The 11,306-nt window shown below is 32.5% G+C and overlaps 2 protein-coding genes and 1 long non-coding RNA gene across 3 annotated transcripts; 2 read left to right on the forward strand and 1 right to left on the reverse strand.

Moving 5' to 3' along the window:
• Positions 1-3,595: 3,595 nt before the first annotated feature.
• On the reverse strand, positions 3,596-9,814 carry LOC146902014 (dof zinc finger protein DOF5.4-like). The gene is made up of 2 exons (XM_085731363.1): positions 8,839-9,814; positions 3,596-3,921 (listed from the first exon to the last, which is right to left on the reverse strand). The coding sequence occupies exons 1-2, from the start codon at positions 9,636-9,638 to the stop codon at positions 3,753-3,755; spliced, it is 969 nt and encodes a 322-aa protein (XP_085587489.1). The 5' UTR covers positions 9,639-9,814; the 3' UTR covers positions 3,596-3,752.
• On the forward strand, positions 4,256-6,204 carry LOC146902015 (uncharacterized). Its single transcript, XR_015021066.1, has 2 exons — positions 4,256-4,395; positions 6,018-6,204. It is a non-coding gene; the product is annotated as an uncharacterized LOC146902015 (long non-coding RNA).
• LOC146902016 (uncharacterized) lies at positions 6,341-8,073 on the forward strand. The gene is made up of 4 exons (XM_085732864.1): positions 6,341-6,365; positions 7,072-7,291; positions 7,380-7,503; positions 7,816-8,073. Exons 1-4 carry the CDS (start codon positions 6,341-6,343, stop codon positions 7,939-7,941), a joined length of 495 nt encoding a protein of 164 aa, XP_085588990.1. The 3' UTR covers positions 7,942-8,073.
• Positions 9,815-11,306: the final 1,492 nt, after the last annotated feature.

Consider the following 11,306-nt stretch of genomic DNA (forward strand, 5'->3'; position numbering starts at 1 on the left):
TTTAACAATACGTGTTGGATTACATTTTTAATTAAAGATATTTAACCAATGTTCTTTTTTAAATAACTCCATTTATATTACTCCCTCAAACTTAAAATGAGTGTTGTTTAAGGTTACTGCACATAGACTAATGAATACAATAACGTAGTCAAAAAGACGTATAAGTTAAAAATGACATTCAATTTAAAACAAATATTTTTTACTTTTTTTTAAAACGACACTCGTTGTAAAAAGAAGAGAGTATAATATTAGTAAAATGAAGAGAGTATTCTGACCAAAAAAAAATGAAGGGAGTATTATGTTACATACTCATCACATATGTTGAGATATTTGTGATACAACAAAAAAAAAAGTCACGAAAAAATCATTGACATAAAAATACTAAGAAATGGTTTAACACACTAAAATTTTAAAAATACCCGAATAAAAATTTTAAAACCATCAAAAAGCCATTATGTTCTAAGTAAGAAAAATTCACACTAAGAAGACCTTTTAACTTAAGGGGTTTGTTTAACATGTGTAAAACATTGCACATGTTAAAACAACTAAAAGTAAAAAAAAAATTATTGAAAAACAACAAATATTCATTAAAAATATGTATATTTAATATTAAATTTGCATATGATAGAAAAACTCTTTACTTATTATTAGTATTTGAAATTAATTTATGCATTGATGTGTTTGTTCTACGGTGATAAATAATAATTTTGAATTCATTCTCTTGAACAAAAAAAAATGTATTAATTTATTTTATAAAATTAATTTTGATTTATGTTTTGTTAAATGTAGAGTGAATTCACTTAAAATTTTATTTTTATTTTATTTTTTAATTGAATACTGTCGATCAAAATTATAAGATTGTGTGATTATCAAAAAGAGTTCCAACATTTATAACAAAATTAGAAAAACTCAAATTAGTTTCAACCCAATTACTCATTCCAAACGAATTCTAACGGTAAAACAAAGTCTAACATCATAAAAATATGGTCAAATCACATTTGACCATTGCAAATGAATTCTAACGGTAAAATGAAAGCGATTACTCGTTTGGCAACACTTGTAGAAAGGTTTGTTTCTCACTAAAAAAACACTTCAAAGAGTTTATGCACTTTTTAGTTACCACTTCACCGGGGTCGAAGTTTCAACCCCATCAATTATCAATAATAGTCTAAGACGTAATCACCTATAGAGATCATACGTGATCAAAACTTTGTAAGATTACCTAGAGTTTCAATGAAATGTATGAAATCGGTTTTTTTACGTTACGCATCGATGAATTGGGGAAATTTATCCTATCAAAGAAACATCGTATTTTCTTCATCTTTATTCTTATATTGGATTATCATTTTCATTTCAAAGAAAATCAAACTACTTCATCTTTTACATTCAATTTGTGATCTTAATCTCATTCGTTCTAGAATCAAATTCTACTTGTCATTATGGGTAGATTACCTTCAATTCATCAAGAGGTATTGTAGACATTATCGATAGGTTTTTTTTACCATCAGTTACCATTTTTAAGTCTACTTTAGAAGTTATATTTTCTACATTAATAGCATTATATAAATTCTAAATGTAGACATTTGAAGGAGTAATTATGCTTCTAAATGTATATAGGACCCCTTTAAAAAGGATTAAAAATCCTCAGATGATATTTACAATTTGGAGTTTTCATCGTAGATTTCGTTTTATAGCTTGACTGCTTGAGTTATGGCGAGGAATTGCCCCACTATTCCTATAAAAAAATGTTCAAAAGCCTTTAAGATATTTGTTAAAGAAACAAAAATAAAAGTATTGTGTTAAAGAGGTAAAAATGATGAATTCATTTTTTTTTTAAATTAACGAGTATTTTTTTATATACACATGAATAAAAAGTAAGTGGGTAATAAGCTGCGCATTAGACTTTTTGGATAACAAAACCAATCCTCATAAACACAACATTCATGAACCTAAAATCCATGACATTGTTATATATGATCCTTCGAATTCTATGTATAAGGTCAATAATCTCTAATGCTAGAAAGTCAATTATGTCAAATGCAAATGTATAAAAACATGTTGATTGTCAAAACACGTTTTCTCATATTTGACCATTTTGCTTGACGTAATTTTTGATGTATTACTTTTAGTTTCTTAAAATAATATCTTTAGAGCACCTATTACTTTTGTTAGCATGACACTTGTTACTAAATTATCGTGTTTGTGGTTTCAAGGGCGACGCCTACGTTACCCTCGATGAATTGGGGACAGTTTACTATTAATGATGAATATGATTCGATTTTGAAACAAAAGAAATGAAAATTACATTTTGAATGAAGGAAATGAATTTTTTTGACGTTCTTGAGATAATAACCAAATCTTATCTAGGAAAATTAATCTTAGATGTGACATCACCTTCAACCCATCTTAATCTTAATAATCTCGTTAGCAACTAGAACCTAGTGAGAACTGCATTAAAAATGCTCTCCCACCCCATGTCGATGTAGTGCTAATCGCTTTTCCTATTTGAAACGAGGCATCCACATCACGAGATCAATCACTTGCACCACGCCTCGTTGATTCACATTTTTATGAAAAATTTGACCCCAATTTTCACCTTATAGTTTCAATCCGTCAAACTGGAAATTTAATACTACAGCTTGGTGTGTTTGTGTGAATTTAAGCTTTTAGTATCTTAAATTTATCCAGACCGGCATAACATACATACATGCACCCATCATCATCATCATCACCCATTCCATGCATATTAAGAGCCATTGAGTTGACACTTCTCCACTATGAATGCACTAACACAACTTCCCCACCATCCTAATTATTTGGTTACCCTTGTTCCATGAAATTGGCACTGTGAGTGAGACTTGATTTAATCACACAATGGTATCAGTAGGGTAAGGACCAGAATAAACCACCACAAGACAACCGACTCTTCACATCACATTCTTGTCTTGTCACACTAACCCACGTGTCTACCCTCTCTTCCGCACGCGCACTCATCATCGCGCATGCTATCCTATGTGACTCATTACTAACTAACCCATCGATGTTGAACTAAATACATCTAAATTCATAATTCACTATTTAACATTAATTAACAAGATAATTCCTTAAAAAACATATGCAAGATATTTTAATTTTACTTTCAAAGTAAAAAAATTAAATAACGTCTTCGCCTCTCAATGGAATAATAAACAATATTGATCAAAATCATATTCCATCAATCGGTTTCTTATTTATTAACTATTCGTGAGTTTAGTTTGATTTATAATTATCAAAGTGATGCCATAGACATACTCATACCCATAGTAATACTCGTAGCCGTTAATTGAAGGATTTGCATTATTATCTAAACAAGGTAAAATAAGATTAAGGAAGTAAACAACCGACATACATTAATTAAAACACATTTGGATTATATTTTCTATTTCTCTAATCAATCAAATTCAACATTACATATATTAAAACAAATCAGATAAGAAACTAACATGGAAGTTAGTTGTGCATGCACATCAGCAATTAAAACCAAGCTCAATCACACCGGCCTCCAAGATTTGAAGAAGAAAAAATAAACAAAATAATAATATAGTACACCTCTTGATTAATAATACGAAGTGCTTTCATATCTTCATTCTTCTCTTTCACTTTTTTACTTTGGTTTCAAATATTCTTTGCTCTTGTTTAAAGTTAAAATATATATAATCATGAAAGGTTAAAATAAAATAAAAAAGTTGATTTGAGCCTTAATAGTAACTATATCATGGAAGATGAAAGAGAGAAGAATGATCCTGATCAGACCATTGAGTGTGATTCCAGTAACCATGATCAACGGTGTTAGGAAGATCAAACAAACCTTGATGATCTGCACCACCATCACCATTCCAATCCAACGATCCAAATCCACCGTTGCTTGTTTTACTCTGCAGCCACTACTAAAAAAACAGTGGTTTCGGACGGAATTTTCGGACGGATACGAATTTGTCTGAATTTTTCGGACGGATTTGGGACGGTTTTAACGGAGCGGAATTTTCGTCTCAAATCCGTCCCAAAATTGTGTGAAAATTTTAGCACATGTTCAAACAGGGTTTTTTCCCACGGATTTCGCACGGATTTATTTAAAAAAACAATTCCGTCCCAAAACCGTGTGAAATATTGAGACGGATTTCGGACGGCTAATATTTTTGAGGGTTTTAATTGGGAAAATTTCATCTCCCGCTTATCTCACAAAATTTCCCTCGTGTGCTTCTCTCATAACCCTAAAATTTCATCTCCCTCTTTCATAACCCTAAAACCAACTTCAAAATCAATTTCTCAGTGCTGCTCTTCAATCAACTTCTCCTGTGCTGCTCTTCAATCAATTTCTTCCAAAAACTTCTCAAGCTGGTCAATCAATCTTTCAAGGTATCCAAGATTCTCTTCTCTTCTCTCCAGATCTGTGGATTATCTGTATTTTTTTTTTAATTTCTCAGTGTTTTCTTCAACAAATCAAGCATGTTCCCATAAACTTGTACCTGATTCTTGGTTCAATTTTAGGGTTTATTTTGTTTTACTTATTAAGGTTTTTAGTGTGCTTAACTACCTACACTTGGATTCACGTTTGGTGTTGAAAATAATTGTGATTGAATAGTAATTTGTGGTATTTACTTTTACTAATTTGAAGATTAATTTCGTTGTCAAAATCGAAAAGGATTAGAATCTCTTTTAGTTACTGTAGTTTATAAAATTTCATTTTTTGTTTCTTGAGTATTGTTATTTTCCCATCTTTTTCTTCTGAGTTCCAATTTAACGTAATTTACTCTCTTCTTCGATAGGACTAAACTGCATCCAGTTAGACATTAGGAGGGTTAAATTGAACATTTTTTTGAAGAAGGGTTAAATTGAACATTAAAAAAAAAAAAAAAAAAAAAACTAGATGAACATTAAAAAAACTAGATGAATGCAATTGAGTCTCGTAGACTTTTTTTTTTTGTTTTTTGAGGGAGAGTTTCTTAGACTTAAATGCTGGATTGTGCTAGGAATTTTTTTGTTTATAATGATAAATTTCATATATATTTTTCTTTAAAGATAGATTAATGTCGTTTGCATATATTCTTAGGCATCATGTTAATTGTGGGTTTTGTGTTGAAAATAATTGTGGGTTTATTTCTTTGTTCACTTTTTTCTGTTGAAAGACTTGGATTCACTTTTAAGTTCTAAACTGTGGTTATAGACTTACAGTTACGGTTTCAATTACGTTTTGATCATTGATAATGCGGATAAATGCAGCCACTTTTTTAAGATGCTAGCAAGAAATAACCTGTTTGTGGTTGCGATCACAGAGCAATTATTGATATCGCGGTTAAATGTCATTGCAATGCAATTTTTATTAGTTGTGTTTTAAGTATAGAGAATTGAGAGAAATCTCATATTGCATAGACTGCAGAAAAAATACAAGTGTTTGAGCTATATATGCGGCTTACAAATCACAATAGCTAGCTAACTAAACTACTAACTAATAATAGTTACATCTACTGCTAACAGATGGATAACTGTCCTAATTGACTTTAGATGAAGTTAGTTGAATCTGACTAGCTTCTACATCCTTCACAGTACCCGGTGTTGATTCTTGGCGTTGTTGTTAGAGTGCTGCTGTTGTGGTTGTTTTAGTGCTGAGTTTTCTTTTCTTTTTAGCCAGTTTTGGTGCCTTTAGCAGCTGTGTATGGGGCGTTGCTTTGCTGCTGCTGTTTCTAGGTGCAGCTAGTGTGTTTGTGCAGCTAGAGTGCTGCTGTTGTGGTTGTTAGTGTATTTTTTTCTAGGTGGTTGTTCTTTCTAGATGCAGTTAGTGTTTTTGTGCTGTTTTTTTCTTTTCTGTTTTGGTGTTTAAGTGTGTGTATCTCAGTTCTGTTTTTCTGTTGGCATACTTTTGGTGTTGTATTTTGGTAGCTAGATATACCTGATGTTGGGTGTTATATTTTTGGTGACACCTAGTTATAGATTATCTCCATTGGACATGATAATGATCAAATTTTTTTTTTTTTTTTAAGTTTTCAAGGGTTTACCAGCTGTGGCAGTAGTTCTGCAACTCAATACCTGGCTACGGACTATGGTTTTGCAATTAAGGAGAAGCAACCATCCTTATGGTGTCACAATTTTTCCGTTGTTTACAATTAAATGCACTTTGTGTTTTGTCCTTCTTTAAAGAAATAAATTGCTCTTGCCCAATTTTAATTATCATGCATGTCATTGTTGAATTATTTTTAGCATCAATCAGAGTTTATGTTGATACTGGCGCTATAACATAGGAGAATTTGAAGAAATTTTCAGTGTTCTATTTAGTAAAAAATAATGTCAAATACTGGTTATAGCGATGCTAAATTTAGCTGCATTGGAAGGTATGAGTTGGTCTTGAGATTTTGAAATTTAGCATGTCAGGCACTCTAGAATTCAAGATAGTTGAAAGAATACACTTGATAGAGGTTAAGAATAAACTTTCAAAAAGTGGAATTTCAACTTATCATCTTAATTTTGTTTTGGTGCATTCTATAAGTTTAAAGGAATTTTTTACATAACTTGGTTGAACTATTGAAAAGTGAATCCAGTTTACCAACTGTTAGGCGCAAAACATGGCATAATTAGACTTGGGAGTAATAAATTACGGATCACAATTCATGTTTAAAGTGAATCTTCAATTGTAGACAGGTTGTGTATAGAAACTATGGACTATCATAGAGACTTAAAAATGAGAGGAAAAAACATGCATTGACATCACTAATTGCTGTAATGGTTTTATGTCTGGATTTCATTCATGCTATTAAAATGTAAATATTTCTAATAATTTTTTTTACTATGTTCAGCCTTGATATGTACATTATGCCATTTGGTTTTCTGGTGTGGTTTTATTGTTAGTGCTGGTCTAATTGCCTAGGTTTGTTAGGTCTGTTTTGCTTGGGAATAAATTTGTCATTTAAAAAGAAAAGTTATTTTGGCAGTTAATCAAATTGTTGTTTTAGATGTCTGGAAGAGGTACTAACAGAGGTGGAAGGACTTTATCCTCTCGAGGTCGATACTCAACTGGTAGAGGGCGAATTGCTGTATAAGTTACGCCTACTACACCATCTCCACATGTATCTCTAAGTCAATCATTATCACATGCACAACCTACACCATCACCACACATAAACACTCCGAACGCATCAACTACCATACCTCAAAATTCTGAACAAACTTTGCCACACACTCAATCATCTGCCATTGAACCTGATGAAGATGAAGGAATTGATCAAGAATGCCTTGAGAAAATAGAGCCGTATCGAAATGAGTAAGTTAAATATTATACTTTTGAGAAATTAACTTAATTTTTTGTAGAAAATAATTGATGCATGTATATTAACAATTTGTATTAACAGGTTCAATCCATCAACTGCTATTCGTTTCTTGACGAAATCCATTAAGAGCAAATTTGATTGGTTTTGTCCTACATGGGGACATGCATCTCTTGACCAGAAGTTGTTATGGTTTACTGAATTTAAGGTAATAGTTATATAATTAGTAATTTATAGTTAATTAGTAATATATTTCTTTAAGAAGAATACTTAGCTACAATGCTTTATATACAATTCAGTCGGTTAACATAAATTTCGCTAAACGACTTTGTTTTAATAGATACAAAATGCCTTTGCTGACGTAAGTTTTTGGTAGTTAAGATGAATATTAGTGTAGAACAGTACAAACAGTGCACAAAGTACTTTATCTAAGTGTTTTTTTTTTCCATTAGTTATTGAACAATTAAAGACTCTTGAAAATTTTGAATTGCTAACAGGTTAATTGGGTGCAATTTTGTAGAAGTATTGTAAATGGGAACCTAAATATGATGCTAGGATTCGCCAAATTTTTGAAATCAAGGGAGAAGGTAGATTCAGAGGTATGATGTATCAAGAGACGAAAAACTATGCAGAAAATTCCAAATAATGGCTAAAGTACATCCCTGAGCCAATATGGAATCAATTAATACTTTATTGGGCATCCGATAAAAATTTTAAGAATTTATCAGTGGCAAACATTGCAAATAGTGCCTCAACTCAAGGGAGCTCCATTCATACCGATGGTTCTATATCTATGGGTATATGTTTGTCTTGTGTTCGAGTACGTCATCTTTTGAACAAAGTATTACTCAAATTTTTGTTAATTTACTTTTGAGTATTGACTAGTGAACAATTTAGTCATGTTATTTTGTGATATATTGTGCTAGAACATTGAGCACATATATGAATCTAGTTTGTATAATTTTGTTTTAGACAATGAGCATTTGTTTACTCTTGAATTATTATTTATTTTTATTTGAATCTAGTATGTATTATTGAATATAATTTTGGGATTTCAATTTATTTTAAACTCATTAAAATAAATTAATTTTGTTGCAATTCTGTATAAAAAAAAAGCATATAATCTCTCCCGAAAAGCGTGGTAAATATTTTAAGGTTCCTTAAGATTTCATCCGAAAATCGTTGGAAAATTTGTCTGAACACTGCAGGAAATTAAACTTAATTCCGTCCGAAAACTGTAGGAAATTAAACTTAATTCCGTCCGAAATTCGTAGGAAATTAAACTTAATTCCGTCCGAAATGCGTCTGAAATCTATTCACATGTCCCACAAACGTAATCGTGCGAAATCCGTCCCAAATATTTTTGGGACGAAATTTGGGACGGAATTATGATTTGCGACGCGGCTTTTTCGGACAACGCCTTATCCGTCCGAATTCCGTCCGAAAACACATTTCCGTCCGAATTCCGTGGGAAATGTCCGTAAATTCCGTCCCAAAACCATCCGAAATTTCGTCCGAAAATGACATTTTTTTAGTAGTGAGCAAAGAGAAATCAATACCATGGTCCAGCAACGATCCAGGACCAGAAGAACCACCCCCACCAGCACCAGCACCTATATTCTCCGGTAACAACTTCAATGCGTCTTCTTCATGATGTTTTTGATCGCCGGTAACGCTCATCAGCTTTTGGTTTTGCCACTGAAACGACGACGCATCATTAAACCCGTTAACGTTAACATTACCGTTACGGTTATCGTTACCGATACCAAAACCAAACGGCAATGTCTCGTTAGAGGAAGTGATCAAGCTTGTGAAAGTTGCGATCTCTGAGAATATACCACAATCACCTGTTCCTTGTTCAAGTGAATCATTCTCAAAACCTTTGTTGATTTTCTTCTCCGGCGGTGGTGTTGGTTCTGAAACTGTTTCAGCCACCGCAGCGGCGGTGAGGCTGGAACTCTCACTGCTGGAATGGGAGTTAGACTTATTCTCCGGCGCCTCCGGTGGAGTTGTCGGTAAAACAGTGGAATCTGAGGAGGAAGATTTTTTTGGTTTGCTAGAGCGTTTGGATTTCCGGCAACCGCCACCGACGGGGACGTTACGGAGGACACCGCCTTTAGTCCAGTAACGTCGGCAGTTTTTGCAGAAGTGACGAGGCTGAGAGAGGTTGTAGTTATTGTAGTAACAGAATTTGGTGTTGATGGAGTCACAGCGAGGACATTTCATGACTTCTTGGTTCAGGTTATTGTTGTTTTGGTTGGGTCTGAGACGCCGATCACCGCCTCCGCCACCGAAGAATCTGGTTCCTCCGGCGCCTCCGATGGAATGTTGTATCTCCTGCATTTGGGCGAGGGAAAGTGGTGGGGTTTGAGGAAGAAAAAGAAAGGATCGGCACCTGAGAAGTGGTGTGTGTCAGTGTGTTAATGAATGTTAATATGTTGGGAAGAGTGTGGAGAAGAAGCAGAGGGAAAAAGAGAGAAAAGAGTTTTCATTGGGTGTTGTGATCTTCTCACTGACAAATATCCCCCAAAATGTACTCTATCTTCGTTTTTTATTATTTTAAGATTGTTTTTACTCAACTACCCCTTTAACTTGGTCGTAAATACGTTCTACCTAGTGACTTGTCAAATATACCAAAATATCCCCCATTTTCACATGTAGATCGAGAGTTATCGAGGTTTGTTTGGGAATTGGGGGATTATAAAGGAGTTTCTTTGAGCACCGGAGATTATGCAAGTGTTTAGTTATCCTGTGAGAATAATTGTGATTTTGATATAATTTATTATGATGGATGTTATTTGAATAATATTTTTGTTGACAGTGTTTTAGACAACCATAAATTAAAAAGAAAATGTACTAGGTTTTAGCAAGAAAATCAACGTAATTGAAAGATAAAGTACAAAATATACTCACTCCGTCCTTCAATAGATGACCTATTTGACAATATATATTATTGATTTGACATATTTTGACCATATTTTTCTACGAATTCACAAAAATAAATAATTTGACCATATTTTTCTACTAATTCACAAAAATAAATAATATCATGTAAGATGTTGGATTCGTCTCGATGAATATTTTTCAAATATTAAATTTTTATAAATTTTTTAAGTAGAGAATTGAAGATAACAAAGATAAAACATATGCATTGGTATGTGTGTCGGAGTCAACTAGATCATCTATTGAGGGACGGAGGGAGTATGTGAGTATGAGAGAGAAAGTTGTCACAAAATAGTTGTACAAATATCATTTCTCATAGTTGATTATGTATAATTGATTTGGGTTACAAGTAATTACAATTAAAAGTTGCTTGTGTTTAGATATATTCGTGTAAAAGTGAGTTAAACTTTAAATAATCAATGATCTTAGAAGAAAAATAGATGATGCGAAAGTAAAAGAATAGAAACAAAAGATGTAAAAAACATGACCTTAATGAAAACAACAACCTAGATTTCAGACTGTGACACAATGGTGGCCGCAATTTCCAGCGCAGTGGTCGCCGACAAAGGTGTTTTAAATTATGATCTTTTCTATGGGCTTTGTAGAGGAGATGGAGGAGAGACTTTTTACTGTGATGATTTTTCAAAATGTTGTCTAAGTTGGTCGAGATCTTGCCGAGAAGGTGGTGGTTGAAATGTTTAAAAATTTATCTCGTCTAAAAATATATTGGGTTAATTGTTCTAATTGACCCTGAAATATACACTATGTTTGAAAAATGACCCAATCAAATTAAAAGCTTATATTCTAGCCTTGTAATTTCATATTCTTCTTATTTTTGACCCTATAATATATGTGTAGTCCAAAAAAGTGACCTGGAGATTGAATTCTTTCATGATTTTTTTCAAGCATGTTTAGGAAGTTAAAATATGGCTTTACACAAAAAAAATTGATTTCGACTAGGGACAAATTAATTATGAATTTTTATTTCCCATAATTATGAATTTTTTAAACAATTTATAATTAATTTGTCTCTCATTTTAAAACTGCAAAACTTCGTTGTGAAGATTC

The sequence above is a fragment of the Medicago sativa genome, chromosome 8 (genome assembly GCF_051527215.1).
Source record: "Medicago sativa cultivar Bolivia chromosome 8, Bolivia_mono, whole genome shotgun sequence".
Classification (NCBI taxonomy): Eukaryota; Viridiplantae; Streptophyta; class Magnoliopsida; order Fabales; family Fabaceae; genus Medicago; species Medicago sativa.